Here is a 17,233-nt window from a genome sequence, read left to right as displayed (position 1 = left end):
GGCTTTCATTGAAAAATTCCAAGCTCTAAGTAAGTTTCCTCCATTTTTTGGAATGGAATAAGCAACTTCCTACTCGCATGTTCCCTACACGCACTCTTTCAGTTCTTGGGCTCTGTCCAAAACCAGATGAGAAAGGACGCTCACATTACACTTGTAGAGAAGGAGACTAGCCGCTTAGGACAAGACTGGCAAAAAATTCTGTAGCAGCATATAGATCTTACAGAGTACGGTGAGGAATTTTCTAGGAAATTTCGTACCCGGAGCACTTTAAATTAGACGCAAACCTGCTTTCACTGGTCAAACTAGTAGCTCGGTTTCGGTGAAGTGGAGTTGTAGCTGGAATTGGTAGTGAGACTTCTTCTGAACTTATCTCATAAGTTTTAGGAGAATTCTTTTTTCTGTTTGCCAAGTGCTTTTACTTCTTTACATAATTTTGTTTGGTATAATCATGATATCAAATTTAAATCTTTTTTTTTTTTTGTTCTTGCTGTAATAATTTATACGGCTTCATGGTATGGCATATCCTTGTATATCAATCGAGATCAAGTCTCCTCTCCAAGGGCTATACATAGTTATGCATGTTGGAGCTGCATTTAATTTCTTGATACTGCCTTTAATTAACTAGCTCACGAGCTTTTCCTTAGCTTGCCCTTGGTTAAATTGTAGCCAATTATTTGTTGTTGAATTTGATCTCTAAACAGTATCTTTAACAATTTGCAGATTTTCTAAGAGCCCGTTAAGCATCCGTGTTTGCTAAACTACGTCGATGGCTTCCAATGGTGCAAAGCAGTCCTTTCTGTCAGGATTGGTGGATCCCACCTCTCAACGAATTGATGATTGTTCTCCCAACAGAAAAAGGTTTCGCAGTCTTCAAAGTACTCTAGCAGAGTTTGTTCCTTCAGATGTTGGTGGCAAATGGCCAATTCCAAGTTATGAATTCCTTTTTGGAGGACTTCACCAGAGCCTGAAGACACTAGCTATGATCTTGGCCGTCTACGTGTCTGCTGGCACTATGTGCTTTTATGCTGTCAGGGATGATATCAAAGGGAAGACATCAAATCCGATTCTTGATTCTCTGTACTTCTGTATTGTGACGATGACCACAGTGGGATACGGGGACCTTGTGCCCAATAGTGCCTCCGTGAAGTTAGCTGTCTGTGTTTTTGTCTTCATAGGGATGGCTCTTGTTGGACTGATACTGAGCAAAGCAGGAGATTATTTGGTAGAGAAGCAGGAAATATTACTGGTTGAAGCCCTTCACATGCATCAAAAACTCGGTCCAGCTGCATTTCTAAAGGAAACTGATATTTACAAAGTCAAATACAAATGCTATTTGGCTGTAGCTATTCTTTCAGGGCTTATGATGATCGGATCAGTTTTCCTATACATGATTGAGGATCTGGACGTTGTTGATTCTTTCTACTGTGTCTGTTCTACCATTTCAACTCTCGGTTATGGAGATAAGAGCTTCTCAACTGGATATGGCCGTATGTTCGCTGTAGTTTGGATAATGACGGGCACTGTTGGTTTAGGTCAGTTATATATGTACATTGTTGAGCTATTCACTGAGAGCAGACAGAGGAAGCTGGTGAACTGGGTTCTCACCAAAATGATGGCCAATTCAGATTTCGAAGCAGCAAGCATAGATGATGATGCTGTTGGGTAAGTTGATGGTTGCCACTCGTTTCCCATCGGTTTTGTTTTTGGTCAAATTTGTGGATGTAGTTTATTGTCTCAGTTTATTAGTTGTTAGCTATGCCCTGACCATATTCTTCCTTCTTTTGCCTAGCACTGCCGAGCTCATCCTATATAAGCTTAAAGAGACGGGGAAGATCAGCCAAGAAGACATCATGCTTGCACAGACAACTCCAATGAAGAAGTGACTGATCAACCATCAGCTAGTAGTCCCTGAGCAGTAAAGCTGAGTGATATTGGGAGAGTTTATTGTACCAAGTTTACCTTCAGTTTGTTCATTATGTTTGGAAATTTAAGATTTGAACAGAAATAAAATAATTCCAATAATGGTTTGGAAAACTTTTAGCAAAATAAATAAATTCTACAATAAGATTTTTATAAGACATGTTGCCTTATTTATTTGTCTGCTAGAAAATAAAATAATTTTTCTTTGAAAAGTGGTTTTTTAAAAAGGTTAATTCTTGAAAAGTAAATTATTTTATAATGTTTGTTAGTGTAATGAAAAATAAGTTAAAAAATAATTTTTAGTGTTTAGTTATATCATGAAAAATGACATGAAAAATAACTTATTAATATTTATTTTTCAAGTTGATTAAAATAATAAGTAACACATATTACAAATTAAAAACTTAAATGAGAATGAAATTGAAAAAAAATATAATTTCATAAATTATCTCAAATAAAATAAATAACAATTAAAATAATAGAGAACAAATCTAAAAATAAAAAAATAAAATTAAAATAGTAATAATTACAATTTCATAAATTATTTCAAATAAAATAAGTAACAATCAAAAGAATGATGATCAAATTTAATAGATAATAAATTTCAATTAAAAAAATAAAAAACAAGTATAAAAATAAAGATCAAAGTTAATATAAAAATCAAATTAAATTAAATTTTAAGGGGTGAAATTGAAAAAAAAATTCAAAATAAAATATATAATAATTAAAAGTTTGAGAATCAAATTTATTATAATTAGTAAATAATATGATATTTTTAAACTTTTCATAATTTCTTAAAAATATTTTCTGTTTAAAAAAAAAAAAATACTTTCCTGAAAATTAAATCAAATTTATTTTGAATTGGAAAATTTTTGTTGTTAATTAATTTTTTTAATAGTAAATAAATAAAGAAAATTTGGAAAGTTATTTTCAGAAGTTTCCGCCTGAAGAGTTCTTGGAATTGGTTTCAAATAAGCTGAAAGTTTCTACCACAGTACAATACCAGATGAAATAAACTTGATAGTCACTGAAATTGAAAAGGTTTACTAGGGCAGAAATGCAAGTAGCTAGAGTGCTAGCATAGCTATTATATTTCCATGAAGCATGCCAGAAGGAGTCGGCATTGCAGAAAGCAAAAGTTGGTCTTTGAGAAACAAATAAGCACGTCCCACAATCTCACCTATATACCTCAACAGAGTTCCAATTATGTGATCATTGAATTCTATAAAGACAATAAAGAATAACATAATCAAGAATAAAAGGAAAAGAAAGTGATGTTAACAGAAGAAATGAGAGCAAAAGGGTGTTATCAGTGATTTCTGAACCTGCTCTTCTGCCCAATCCTCGGGGTATAGTCTCAGGCCATCTTGTAGTTCGGGGAGCAACATGTTAGGTTCTGCTAGGAGGGCCAAGATCACTTTATTTAATCTGAGTTCTTATGCCATTAAAAGATCAATTTGCACAGTCAAAGATCCCAAGAGGCCATGATGAAAAGGATTACAATGGCATTAGAGGTACAATTCATATTGACCCTCGTGAGAATTCTAATGCCTAACTGAAAAAATAATATTCAGATTACAAGACATTTTTTCTATTGAGCACTTTCTTCAGGAGTGATTCTCTTCCAGGAAATCGACTGCTATTCTCCACCTTGCAATCTTGTTGATGATCAACCCTCCCTGGTTTTGATCCCTCAAGCCTGACCCCACCATCACCATCGACCCTATTTCCAAAACCATCCTTACTCTTCATTACAATCTCAATCTTATCCTTCCTCTTCTCCACTTGTTTCTTCAACTTGGCCCTTTCTCTTCTCTCCCTCCTCCTCTCTTCACTTTCTGATAAAACCTTATCATTCTCCACTCTCGATAAATCTTTCTCTTCTTCCACACCACTAGAGGAAGATGATCTTCTTGGTATTTTGCCACCTTTACTAGTACCCAAGAGCTCAAAGTTGACTCGACTCCACCCAACTTTATCTTCATTGTCCCAGCCAAACCTCTCACTAATCTCCAACAATCTTGACACTGCACTATCATCATTTCTTGCCAAAGAAGAAGAACCGCTGATACTCCTATTATTGTTTCCATTTAGGGCAGTATCAGCAAATTCCCACTCCAATCTGTCCTTGTAAACTGGGTCTTGGAGCACTTGGTCGGCTAACTTAGCCCAGTGCTCAAAGTCACCAGCACGAAGATTCTTGGAAACCCATTTCAAGTAAGTAGATGGGAGAGAGCCAAGCATCTTGCCCTTGTACTTGCCAAAGTCTATTACTCGGTCTGTTATCGGAGTTGTGGTGATTTTGAGTGGTTTACTGGGTGGCCAACTAGTACTGTGTGGTTTGTTGGGCTTGAAAGAGCATGTGAAGTTAGGAAGTGTGGAGGAGAACTGGGTTAAGGTCATGGTGGAGACTGTAAAGAAAGATTCAAACTTTAGGTTAGAAGAGATAAGAAGCAATTGAACAGCCAGAGACAGAATAATAGATTATGCTTTTGTTGTGGACCTATATTTATTAATTAAGATTTTTATTTATTATAAAGCTTATTTGTAAATAAAGATTAAATCTTGGTTTTGAATTAAAATCATTAATTCGGGTCGACCCATCCAATTCATAACCCAAATTCATCGATCAAAGTTTTGGGGCCATTCCCGCAAGGGCGATGGCCTCCTTATCTGGGTTCTGCAGAGCTAGGACTGTGGGCTATTTTTCAAGAGCTAAGAAACTAAGACATCATCAGCATCAGCTTGCTAATTGAGACAGGTCCCCTGTTCTGCGCTCTTGTACTCTGTAACAGACATGATATACTGAACTCTTTGGAGCCTTGGAGGATGGAAAGCAAAGTAAATAAAGGCATACTAGCAATATCCCAACATATCATAACGTTCATTCTCCATTAACCATAGCATGGCAGAGGATGATGATGTATACTGTACAATGTATACTACTGGATCAGATTCTACGAACTGCTAACATGGCATAACATCACTGATTCACTGAATTTCTTTCACCATATCCCAGATTTTAAGCAGCATCACATGATACTGCTTCTGCAGTCTCAAACCGTTACTGAACATGGCATCATTCTTTGACAAAAAACAATTTTCAAGGCAGCCAGCCAGACAGTTATCTCTCATCTTCTTGACATTCAAACCAAAATAATTTGACCCATTAATCTAGCTCCAGTGAAAGAAGAAGAAGAGAAAATGACCCTTTTTGGTGACCCAATCGACCCATTAGTCTAGCTCCAGTGAAGCTTATCTTGTACCCCACTCTCCTTCCTACCTACCCATGGCAAGTTCAAAGGGGGAGTCCATTGAGGCACTCCAGGAAATTAAAAAAAAAAAAAGTTGATTAACTAAATTTAGCGGGGATGAACAAATTTGGAATGAGTTGTAATTTAATTGACATTAGTGCCCTTTTCAGAAGGTTTTCAATTCTTTCCCAAAAAAGAACAATAATTTAGTTGGTAAGCCATGAAATAAAAAGAAAAAAAGAATATGGATCTTCTCTAGTCTCTCCTCTCTACCCCTATCTGGCTCTGCCCATAAAGAAAAGTTAATCCACTTGTTTGCAAGACTCAAAATTGCTTCTTCGTTTTGTATTCAATCTCTCTCTCTCTCTCTCTCTCTCTCTCTCTCTCTCTCTATATATATATATATATATATATATATATATATATATATAAAGAAGGAAGCAATTGACTCCTACACACACGCTCATCCCCTTGATCAGATGCATTCCTCTGCCATCATTTTCTTTTGCATCACACTTCTTCATTTTGTTTTATCAGTATATATCTATCTTGATCAATGGCTTGCAGATACAAGCCTAAAATGTTTTGGTACAATGTTTTGTCGATGGTTGTGTACTTGTCACCTTGTGTTCTTGGAGGGTATTTACCACCGGTGCCATGTTACTTCATTTTTGGAGCTTCCTCGTCCGATAATGGCAATAATAATGACCTTTCAACAACGGCCAAAGCCAATTTATCCACCTTACGGGATTGATTTTCCTCAAGGAGCCACAGGAAGGTTCTGCAATGGTCGCACCACAACTGATATTCTAGGTCCCCTCTTAACTCCTCTATATACATCATTAGCTTGGCATTCATGATGATAATTTACTATTTCTTCCTGATCATGAGCGAATTTTGGGATTTCAAAGAAGAGAATTTCACTGGAATTTTATACCCCAGTATAGTTTTTGTTAAACCAATTTCAGTCCAAAAGACCTGAAAATATAGCGGTCTTACCTTTTTTACATTAATTTTTTCACACATAAAGGTTGCAAGATAAATTTGATTAGCCTTCTTCTTGCAGCTGAATTTCTAGGATTCAAAAATTACATGCCATCCTGCAAGAGGTTGCAGGGGCATACTTACAGGTGTTAACTATGCGTCTGCTGCTTCTGGGATTAGAAATGAAACTGGACAGAATCTGGTAATTTCTTGTACATTTCACAAACATAGCAAATTCCTGATTTAATTTCAACGAGCGCGCGCGCTCGAGTTATGATTACTTAGAACAAGTAATAGTAATTAACAATTTTTATTGAACAATTGTCACGTACAGGGAGAACGAATAAGCATGGATGGTCAACTACAACATCACCAAATTACAGTGTCGAGGATTAATGAGATTATAAGAGATAAAAACGTGGCTACAGAGTGCTTAAGCAAATGCCTATATTCAGTTGGAATGGGCACGAATGATTATATTAACAACTACTTCAGGCCACAGTTCTACCCCCCAAGCCGCCTATACACGCCTGAACAGCATGCCATAGCAGTATAGCACTTAACCAAGAACTTCCTCAGCAATTAACGGTAATAGTTGATATTGATCTCTTTTAATCTGTTGCTTAAATATCGAAGGTTTCTCAAGTAACCATATAATTTATTTTTTGTTTTTGTGTTCCTTTCTTGGTATTAGACTTTGTACGACTATGGAGCAAGGAAGGTAACCACCCTGTTTGGAATAACTCCAATAGGTTGTGCTCCCGCCATCTTAGCTGCAGCTGGCACAAATGGTTCTTCTTCTTCCTCATGTGTAGACCGTGTTAACAATGCAGTCCAGCTTTTCAACACTGGACTCCGTTCGCTAGTGGATGGGCTCAACAACAATCTAACCGGAGCAAATTTTATATACGTGAATACATACCAGATATATTCCACTTCTTCTTCAGGTAAATACATACAAATTAATGTATTCAGGAGAGGAATTAATAGTTGAAACGAATATTTAGACGACTAGTAAGTTTATAACGTGGTGATTAACCCAGGTTTTAGAGTCAGAAATGCTCCATGGTGTCCTGCATCACCGATTACAGCACTATGCATTCCATCAAGTAATCCACGTGGTAGTGGGAGTGAGTATACATGGTGGGATGCAATCCATCCATATAAGACCTCTAATATCATAACTGCAACCGGATCATATAATTGTCAATCTCCCTTTGATGCTTATCCCATGGATATTCGTCGTCTGGCTCGGCTTCGAGTTCATTTGTATGTAATCAGTAGAAGAAGACATGCGTGGAGCCGAGATGGGCCATTGAGACAGCAGAAACATTTTCAAGACGAGAGTTTCGAAGGCTTCAGGGAAATAATACATGCAAGCAGTAGCATTTTCCGTTGATTGTTGTCAGTGCCACAGAGGCATGCATGATTAATGTGGTTGGCTGTCTTATAGCAAGATGTTTTCCTCTGCGTGAGTATGTGAGGCCCATGGACTGTGAGAACATGGTAATAGAACAGAAAAACGGCCTTCTGCCCCTTTTACTCCGTGCGTGATTGTATGGCCGAAGCCCGACTAATCTCTATCTTGCCCGCCTAGCTGTCGTGATCCGTGCAGTCATTTACAATTGCCGTTTCGATTCATAAGCTCAGGAAACGGCACATCTCACCCTCACTTTCGCAATATTATTTGTATTAAATGATAATGATGTGTATGTCGACAAACTAAACCCGTACGTGTCGCCCTCGCCTTGGCTTTGTCTAGGGACCTTCTTGTCCATTCATCTATTTCGCGAAATGGCCTCGAAGTTTCCTTTCGATCTTAATTTGTTTTGTGCCGTTAAAATCATTTCTTTCGGGTAATCAACCCATTTACAACCACCTCGACTAGAGGTCTTGGAAGGCCACAAAACTATCATGATTTTGCATAATTTTGTAAAACTAATAGTACAACTTCTTTTCCTTTTTTTTTCCAGACCATTGTTATGAAATTTGCCCGGTTCAGTGTGGCTCAATCCGGTGAATTATTGATTAGAGATTTGATTCAAGCTATATTTTGTATTCAATCAGGCTATAAATTGGCCTGTTATAAGGGGACCTCGTTAACACTTGCCTCGAGCAAGACATGGCTTGAATTCTATTTTTTTCAATATAAAATTGTTTTAACTTTTTCTTTAAAAATCTTAAAACGAGAAGATGTAAATTGGTTTGGATCGATCAGGGTTGACCCAACCCACTTAATGCATGTGCAAAGCGATTCTCCATTTATGATTAAGACTAAGAGTTTTTTTTTCTTTCAAAGCAGCACAGTAAAAACTGAGAGAAATAACACAATTCAAAATTTATATCAAAAGATAATATGGTTTGACGAGCCGATTCAAGCCTATAATTTTAGGCTGGGTTGTTTTAGTGGCATCTCTGCTCATCGCTATAAAAAAAACAACCCACCAATACTCAACTTACTTAATAATTAACACTCAATCATAATTCACATTATATTTTAATTAAATTTAACCCAAACTAAATTTATAATTACTGTAGCATTAAAGTATATCATTTAATTATTTAACCATAAAGAATTGTGTGAATTCAAGTGTATCTGACGAAATGAGAAATAGTACTGGCCACGACAAGTCTTGTCTCGTTGACTTGAATATCATGGGAATTATGAATTCAATTTAAATTAAAATATTATGTGAATTATAATTGTATTCAATTATAAACTATGAGTTGTGTTGATTTGTGAATAAATAACTGTGTTGGATTATGAATTTTGTCGATTATCAAGCTATAAGAATTATAATTGTATTTTTTTTAAGAGAAAGTTAAGTTGAAAGATTTTAAAAATAATTATATTTCGAGAGTTATAAATATAACATATTGCTTGCTAAAATGTATTATTTTTTAAAATAAATCTTGAACCACGATGTTCTTTCTTTATCATGCTACTTAAGAAAACTCTAAAAACTAATATTCATTCAAATAATAAACAATCAATAATAAAATTATCATTATTTTCACTCATAAAAATAAGAAACTTACTGTTTTCGAGGAGTTAATTCATGTATATTCATTTTTTTAAAATAGATAAAAAAATTTATAATTAGAGATATTCTTATCATTTGTTTTATAAATTATAATTTAAAAAACTTTTTTTCAAGAAAAAAAAAGAAATAACCAATAAAATACTCCTAAATAGTCCCCTACCACCACAATTGTTTTTTTAAAAAACCAATAACTTTTGATTTTTTATATTTTTTTCAAAACCCATGCGATGTGATGACATCTCTGATCTGTTATAGTTTTTTAAACAAACAAATAAATAAATGTATCCAAAACAAAAAGGTAAGCATTAATGACTGTAGAGCCGCGTCCATCTCGGGTCCGCACTGACATGGCAATTAGCTAAACAGGTAGCACTACATTATTACAGTACAGCAAAAGCACCATATCATTGTCCGCCATCCCTTGCAATTAATTACAAATCCTGGTAGTCTTCTGCTGCGGTTGCCCTCTCTCTCCCTCTCTCCATCAAAAAATTAATCAATAAAAATTATAATCCAACCTTTCTTCTTCCCTCTCTGTCATCTGCTTTTACCAAATCAATTCGATTGAAACCTTAGGGTTTTGAATCGATACTTAGATTCTCTACACTCTCTCTGCATCATTTTTCTCCGAGAGAAAATGCCGTCAGTGTACGGAGCTCGATTGACCACGTTCGAAGATTCTGAGAAGGAGAGCGAGTATGGATACGTTCGTAAGGTAGACGATACCTTTCCATTTCTTTTTCTCATACAATAAGTATTAATTAATCATATAGATCGAATTTATTTTCTGATTTTGATTCAACTCATCTGATGATCTGTTTCTGTTGATTTACTGTCATCAGATCGAGTTCTTTGATTTATCTGAGATTGATATCGCCTTGAATTTTGATCCTTTTGATCTGTTTTTAATTCCTGTGATCCATTGAGATATGATAGCTATTGTGATTTTCTAGTGATCTTATTAGTCTAGTTGATGTTTTTAACATAATGGTAGAGAATTTGAAAAGCTCTGGAATGCCAAACAGGCCTGTGTAAGTGGTTGCCAGCATTTCAATGCTGTGCGTTTTGGACTTATAAAAACTGAATTTAACTGTTTGTGTTATTGCTCGACCAGTAAAATAAAGCTTATGCAGATAAAAAAATGGTTAGAAATAAGATAGGAATTGTTCTATTTGTACTGTGTGTCTGTTGGCTCATTTGTTTGGATTAGGATTTAGTTGTTATATTTCTAGGATTTGAGCAACTTATCACGATGCATGATTTTTAGTTCAACTTAGTTTGTTAATGAACCTAATCTAATTCTGATTTGGTTTTTTGGTTAAATGGTTTTCCTGGTTTTGTCTGACTAATTTGATATGGTTTTCATAGGTATCAGGGCCCGTTGTGGTTGCAGATGGTATGGCTGGTGCAGCTATGTATGAACTGGTCCGTGTTGGCCATGACAATCTAATTGGTGAAATTATTCGTTTGGAAGGACATTCTGCAACAATCCAAGGTTATTCACTAATGCGAGTTCTAGAATTCTTCTTTTCGTTCACCATCCTTGTCATTTTTTAGCATTTTAATTGATCGATGTTATTTATCTGCTCCGCTCACTCTTGATTCCCCTTTCTGTAAAACGGAAAAGAAATGTTTTTCTTTGTTTTTGTTCTGAGGTGCTTGAAATGGACATGAATGTTTCTGTTCTTTACGTGTCAGTGTATGAGGAAACAGCTGGTTTGATGGTGAACGACCCTGTTCTTCGGACGCACAAGGTGATATCACTATCTTGTCATGTAATTGTTTTTCTAGACGTGTATTGTGACTGCATCAGCTCATAAACTGTATGTTGATCTTACAGCCATTATCCGTAGAGCTGGGACCGGGAATACTGGGGAATATTTTTGATGGAATTCAGGTTTGACAGCACTTTCTTTATTGTCAATTTGTGATTAATTAGAATTACGTTTAGTTTTCTGTTAATCATAAGTTCTTTTTCTAAAGCCTTTAAGTTTAACTTTGCTCTTGCTTTATCAAAAAGAAAAAAATGAAGTTTATGGTTTGCTTTCTCGCTTGCATTATATATAGTGGTTAACCATTCACCAACGTTTTCTTATCTTAACAGAGGCCTCTAAAAACCATTGCAAGAATATCAGGTGATGTCTATATTCCTCGTGGTGTCTCTGTTCCAGCCCTTGATAAAGACACACTCTGGGAATTTCAGCCCAAGAAAATAGGTAATGGCTGGTATGTTGTTGACAAATGACAATGGTTGTTCCAATTTTTTATGTTGAATTCCACTAACTTCAGTTATACTTGATGTTGGCAGGCGAGGGAGATCTTGTGACTGGTGGAGATTTGTATGCTGTAAGCTTTATATTTTAACCTTTTTTTGCAGGTCTCCTTTAAAAATGTGTAGTTTTAACGTCTTGTTTATTATTTATCTACTTTTGTGTGGTCTAACATTGGAATTTGTCTGAATATTTTCCTATGCAGACTGTATACGAGAACACTCTAATGCAGCATCATGTTGCACTCCCTCCTGATGCCATGGGGAAAGTCACTTACATTGCACCTCCTGGTCAATATTCATTGAAAGTTCGTCTCTTTCCATTACATTAAAATGATAATTGCACAAGAATGCATCTGCTTTCCCTTTTTTTCCTGTTTGATACATATCATACTGCCCAGTTCTTGCTTGTTGCATATAACATTGGTACCGATTGAAATGAGTTTTTCTGTATGCTGAACTTGGGAAGCACTAGCAATAATCTGAATCTGGATTAATGGAATTATTATCATTCTTCAGTCTCCTTGGTTGTAGTTACCATTTAGTTGTGATTCATATTTCTGTGAATTCTTTGTTACATATAAACTGCACATTGATTTTTCTTATGGAGATCTGTATGTTGAATTGTGTTTTTGTAGGACACTGTGCTGGAGCTTGAGTTCCAGGGTGTCGTAAAGCAATTTACCATGCTTCAGGTTTGTAACTTGTAGCCAAACTTTCAGTGAATCAAGATGCTTTAATCCAAAGTTAATTTTTTTTTCGTTTGCTATGTGCTTCTTCTTTATGCAGACTTGGCCAGTACGTACACCAAGACCAGTTGCATCAAAGCTTGCTGCTGATACCCCTCTACTTACTGGGCAGGTGCTTGCTTACATTCTAAAAGCATTGGTTTTCATATCTATTGCTTTCGCACTTTGTAACTTGAGTTCCCAATGACCTTGTTGTGTTTCAGCGTGTCCTTGATGCCCTTTTCCCCTCAGTTCTTGGTGGGACTTGTGCCATACCTGGTGCATTTGGCTGTGGGAAGACTGTCATTAGTCAAGCTCTTTCCAAGGTGAAACTTGTCAATTCATTGTGGAGCTAACACTGATGGTTGTGATGTTGGGGTAGTTTGGATGATTCATTACTAAATGTTTGTTTGTGCAGTATTCTAACTCCGATACTGTTGTGTATGTGGGCTGTGGAGAAAGAGGAAATGAAATGGCAGAGGTATATGATTCTCTCAGTTTACTCATCAATCCTCTTTTATGGTTTTTGAGATTTTTAATCTAGAGTAATCTATTGCTCAGGTGCTCATGGATTTTCCACAATTGACCATGACTTTGCCTGATGGCCGTGAAGAGTCTGTCATGAAGCGTACAACCCTTGTAGCCAACACTTCTAACATGCCTGTCGCTGCTCGTGAGGCTTCAATTTATACAGGTAACTCCATTTCTTTTTAAGTAAATATTAAGCAGATTAGAGAATGATATGAAGAGTTATCTCCGAAGCGTAAAGTTTTATTTTTTGTTCCTATTCTTTCTTGTTGGTGTTTTAAGAATTTTAGAGTTACAGAAAATTTCTGTGTGGTTTTGTTAATTAAGAGCTGGTGCTTTTTGAAGGCACGCATCAGTTGATGGTAGTGATTTTTTGTAATTCATGAAAAGAGGGTAATTTTTATTATATCAGATGTACTGTCACATGCCCTCTGTTGGAGAAGGAGCTTCCTTTTGAAAGACATGTAATATTCTGAGGAAATAAATGGTTGCAATTTAGGGAATGCAACTCACCCTACCATGCATGTATGGGTTGCAGACTTAGGACTATTTAGACCATGTGCAATGGACCAAAGAAAAAATTTCAAACTGTTATTTTATTGCTTAAGCTAAAAGTTTCATGTTTGCAGTTGATTTGCTTGAATTTGAAAATTCTATATTTTAGATTCATTTAATGTTGATAATATTTTGTCTCATTGAATGCCTTGTGATGATGCTCTTCAACTTGTGGGCTGTTCTCAGGAATCACTATAGCTGAATACTTCCGAGATATGGGCTACAATGTGAGCATGATGGCAGATTCAACATCTCGTTGGGCAGAAGCATTGCGTGAAATTTCTGGACGGCTGGTTAGCCTCTACCAACATTTATCTCAATGCCTTGGAAGATTTTTCTAGTGCTTCATATATTAGTGTCTGATATATGATACTGGCAGTGTTGGTCTCTTTGTGTGGACTATCTCTTTTCTTGCTAGGATGCCTTAGCTTGCCTATCATCTGCAACCATCAATACCCAAAATATTATTTTTCTGTTTGCTAGATTTGTAGAAACTAGATATAGTTAGAGTACTTGACAGTTGGTTCTAATATCTTATCAGGCACCGGCTTCCAAAAAGATTGGTGACATCATCAGTTACTGTTGATATTGACTAGATATAATTAGAGTGCTTGACAGTTGGTCCTCATTATTGATTCTTTGGATGATGTTTTTCTTTAGATGATGTTTTTATTAGACAAATGGATTAGCATTGTTAATTATGATCTATTATGTTAATTCTTTCGTGCATACTGTGAAATTTATTTGTTTCCCACTCAGATGAACTCTAATTGCATGTTCTTAATTATATTTGCAGGCAGAAATGCCTGCTGATAGTGGATATCCTGCTTATCTGGCAGCACGTTTGGCCTCATTTTATGAACGTGCTGGAAAAGTAAAATGCCTTGGTTCACCAGAGCGTACAGGTAGTGTCACAATTGTTGGTGCAGTTTCCCCACCAGGAGGTGATTTCTCAGATCCTGTTACTTCTGCTACCCTCAGCATTGTCCAGGTAATTATAGACTATGTTTACTACCTTTCATACTAGAAGCAATTAGCAACATAGATTGCTGAGACAAAACAGAGAGTCAAGTCTTTTTTGCCTAGAGAGCGCTCTTCCACAGCCTGAGACCACAAGCTAAAATTTTTGAATTTGTTTTTAGAAGTTTGAAATAACCTGTTACAGTAAGCAGACTTTTTTTTCTTAATTGTTCCTGATTAATAATAGGACAAGAAAAATAAATTTCTACACTAAAAGGAAAAGCCATAGAAATACTAATGTTTAATTAATTAAGCCAACTTGATGGTGGCAAAATTACTGATCAACAAGCTGGAAAGCATATCCTAGGCCCAAAAATGATTCTGCTTCAGTAATCAGGGTAAATTTTAAGTCCAAGCACGTGTAACTTAAGTCAAGCAGTTTGGAAAATGAATCTGTTCTATCTTGATGTCATTTTGAGTTCTTTTTCCCCAAATGTTATATTTTGGTTAAAATGAGGTGTGATTCATTTGTACTTTTGCAGGTCTTCTGGGGTTTGGACAAGAAACTTGCACAAAGGAAACATTTCCCTTCTGTAAACTGGCTTATTTCCTACTCTAAGTACTCAGGGGTATGTTTGCAATTTTTCTACAAACTTCTTTTGTTTTTCTTTTGAAAGAAAAATTGTTGGATGCTTATTGGATCCTTCATTGCGTCGTATATTCTATGCAACCTGTTCTTGTTTTATTAGGCTGTTCTGCTTTTGTTGTCAGGCATTGGAGTCATTCTATGAGCGATTTGATCCAGATTTTATCAACATCAGGACAAAGGCACGTGAAGTACTCCAAAGAGAAGATGACTTGAACGAGATTGTCCAAGTATGTTTTCTTATTTCAAAAATTTCCTCCTGGTTCCCTTAGGTCCTAGAAATATAGAATATGCGATTTACCTGGTAACTGTTGAAGAAATATATGGATGAATTCTGTGAGCTATATGACGGGTTTGTTGTTTCAGCTTTACATTTGCTCTTGAACCTTAATTGTAAGAGTACTCGTCATCTCCTGTCCTTGATTGGTTGATATCGCAAATTTTAATTTGGCATAAAAGAATTTGGTGGCGATTGATCACCTTTGGCTTTTATGATACTGTAGATTCCCGTGGAATTATCTTGACTTTCACTATCATTGAACTGTTATTTGTTTCTCTACCCCACCCTTTGAGGTGCATTTTGTGCAACACTATGATCGTTTCTACCTCGCTTTTGTCTTGTAACTAGTTGTGAAGTTGAAAGTAAAATTGGTGTTTTTGCCTGCCTGTGAGTAAATATCCATGGCTTTCTGGATCATTGCAGCTTGTTGGAAAGGATGCTTTAGCTGAAGGAGATAAGATTACCCTGGAGACAGCAAAGCTTTTGAGGGAGGACTATCTTGCTCAGAATGCATTTACTCCGTATGCCCCAACCTCTTTACTTGATCTTTTCTATAATCCATCTTTTTTGGCCTTGAAGATTTTGATTAAACTCGTAGTTCTGCAGTCCTCATCCTTGAGTGTATGTTTGTGTGGCTTGCAGATATGACAAGTTCTGTCCTTTCTACAAGTCTGTTTGGATGATGCGCAACATAATTCATTTCTACAATTTGGCCAATCAGGTAATTTAACCCCCCTCTCCTCTGTTATTCTATGTCCTGTCCAGGGAATTTACTAGGGAGGGCTGTGAATCTCTGGCAGGTGTTGGCTGGACTTGAATCATGTACGAGTTGCTCATTGTCTTTAAGAGAGCAACTTGGGCATCCATCTTTTATCTCTTTTGTTACTCTTCATTTTCATTAAGTCGATAGCTGTAGTTTTGAAATTCAAAGTTCATTTCACAACCTGTGGAAGACTGTACGATTTGATATGGATCTTTGATGAACATTTTTGCAATTCAATACAGGCTGTTGAGAGAGGTGCAGGCATGGATGGTCAGAAGATAACATACAGCCTTATCAAGCATCGGTTGGGAGACCTCTTCTATCGTTTAGTGTAAGTGTACCATAGTTCTACCAATAATCCTCTATGCAAAGTCAATGCTTTATGGAAATCCACAATAATTGCTTTCTGATACTGTCATCTGTCAATGCTGCAGGTCTCAAAAATTCGAGGATCCAGCAGAAGGGGAAGCAGCACTTGTGGGAAAATTCAGCAAGTTGCATGAGGATTTGACTGGCGGTTTCCGTGCCTTGGAGGACGAGACTCGTTGATTTAGGTGTTCCAGATTTTGGTTATTTATTTATGGAGTCTGGCAGCTTGAAAACCAGCACTTGATCTTAGCCGTATTCGTTTGTCTTGTGAAGAATCAGTGTTGTCACATTCCTTCATCCCACTTTGCGGTGCTTGCCTTGCCTTTTGGGATGTGATGTGATAGCTAGTGTAATTTGTTATTCAAAGCGGAGAGAGGCAGGCTAAAACTGTGCCTTGTTTATTTATGCAATAAGGCTTGTTTGTGTTCAGGCAGTTTCAATTTGTATGATTTAATTTATCATAAATAAAAGAATCTTGTCTTATCCGAAGAGGAATTAATTTTTTGTTCTTGAAAGAGTTTAGAATCACAACATGTCAGGACACTCCGTTTCATCCCCGCAAAATCCCCCTTCCATCTATCAACCACCCATGAAAAACGAGGAGCGCACGCTGCTGCTTTTCTAGAGCGTGTTTGGCAGTGTGGTTGCGGGTGCTTTTCAAATAACTTTTCGTGCCAAAATGCATGCCAACGATGTTTTTTCATTTTTTAAAAATCATTTTTGACATCAGCACATCAAAACGATTCAAAACGTACAAACCATATTAAATTTTAACAAAAAAATAAAACAAAAAATTTTCAAATTTTTTGGGAACGCGGCCGCAGCCGCGTTCCCAAACGGTCCCCTAACCTTAGACCAAACCTCGTCGTCTAATAAACTGGATTTATGTCGGCAAGCCAACGACGAAATAAGACTCTCTGATGTAACTTGGAT

General features: G+C 36.4%; 3 protein-coding genes and 1 pseudogene across 4 annotated transcripts; 3 read left to right on the top strand and 1 right to left on the bottom strand.

The window, feature by feature from the left end:
- The first annotated feature begins 199 nt into the window (after window positions 1-199).
- Window positions 200-2,034, top strand: LOC133704534 (two-pore potassium channel 1-like). 2 transcript variants are annotated; one of them, XM_062129381.1, is made up of 3 exons: window positions 200-348; window positions 721-1,662; window positions 1,790-2,034. In XM_062129381.1, the coding sequence occupies exons 2-3, from the start codon at window positions 767-769 to the stop codon at window positions 1,881-1,883; spliced, it is 990 nt and encodes a 329-aa protein (XP_061985365.1). In that variant the 5' UTR covers window positions 200-348; window positions 721-766; the 3' UTR covers window positions 1,884-2,034. The 2 variants fall into 2 exon arrangements, with proteins under 2 accessions (XP_061985365.1, XP_061985366.1); XM_062129382.1 differs by having other exon boundaries at window positions 212-345.
- Window positions 2,035-3,338: 1,304 nt separating this feature from the next.
- LOC133704718 (uncharacterized) lies at window positions 3,339-4,420 on the bottom strand. Its single transcript, XM_062129644.1, has one exon. The coding sequence runs from the start codon at window positions 4,321-4,323 to the stop codon at window positions 3,496-3,498; it is 828 nt and encodes a 275-aa protein (XP_061985628.1). The 5' UTR covers window positions 4,324-4,420; the 3' UTR covers window positions 3,339-3,495.
- A 1,310-nt stretch (window positions 4,421-5,730) lies between these two features.
- Window positions 5,731-7,557, top strand: LOC133705809 (GDSL esterase/lipase At1g29670-like; annotated as a pseudogene).
- A 2,037-nt stretch (window positions 7,558-9,594) lies between these two features.
- Window positions 9,595-16,789, top strand: LOC133705401 (V-type proton ATPase catalytic subunit A). Its single transcript, XM_062130584.1, has 20 exons — window positions 9,595-9,917; window positions 10,571-10,697; window positions 10,901-10,956; window positions 11,043-11,099; window positions 11,307-11,418; window positions 11,511-11,548; window positions 11,678-11,779; window positions 12,110-12,166; window positions 12,261-12,332; window positions 12,424-12,525; window positions 12,618-12,680; window positions 12,761-12,893; window positions 13,469-13,575; window positions 14,079-14,273; window positions 14,785-14,871; window positions 15,014-15,118; window positions 15,592-15,689; window positions 15,811-15,889; window positions 16,174-16,262; window positions 16,366-16,789. The coding sequence occupies exons 1-20, from the start codon at window positions 9,840-9,842 to the stop codon at window positions 16,478-16,480; spliced, it is 1,872 nt and encodes a 623-aa protein (XP_061986568.1). The 5' UTR covers window positions 9,595-9,839; the 3' UTR covers window positions 16,481-16,789.
- Window positions 16,790-17,233: the final 444 nt, after the last annotated feature.

This window comes from Populus nigra, chromosome 10 (assembly GCF_951802175.1).
Source record: "Populus nigra chromosome 10, ddPopNigr1.1, whole genome shotgun sequence".
Classification (NCBI taxonomy): domain Eukaryota; kingdom Viridiplantae; phylum Streptophyta; class Magnoliopsida; order Malpighiales; family Salicaceae; genus Populus; species Populus nigra.
The sequence above is the reverse complement of the archived record's forward strand: the minus strand, read 5'-3'. Positions and strand labels throughout refer to the sequence as shown.

What these genes read in the sequence shown, in the direction of transcription:
- LOC133704718 (XM_062129644.1), bottom strand. Translation starts at nt 4,323, where the DNA reads ATGACCTTAACCCAGTTCTCCTCCACACTTCCTAACTTCACATGCTCT.
- LOC133705401 (XM_062130584.1), top strand. Translation starts at nt 9,840, where the DNA reads ATGCCGTCAGTGTACGGAGCTCGATTGACCACGTTCGAAGATTCTGAG. An exon ending in ATTTCAGCCCAAGAAAATAG is followed by an intron (nt 11,419 to 11,510) that starts GTAATGGCTGGT and finishes TGATGTTGGCAG; the next exon opens with GCGAGGGAGATCTTGTGACT. An exon ending in CCTACTCTAAGTACTCAGGG is followed by an intron (nt 14,872 to 15,013) that starts GTATGTTTGCAA and finishes TTTTGTTGTCAG; the next exon opens with GCATTGGAGTCATTCTATGA.
- LOC133704534 (XM_062129381.1), top strand. Translation starts at nt 767, where the DNA reads ATGGCTTCCAATGGTGCAAAGCAGTCCTTTCTGTCAGGATTGGTGGAT. An exon ending in ATAGATGATGATGCTGTTGG is followed by an intron (nt 1,663 to 1,789) that starts GTAAGTTGATGG and finishes TCTTTTGCCTAG; the next exon opens with CACTGCCGAGCTCATCCTAT.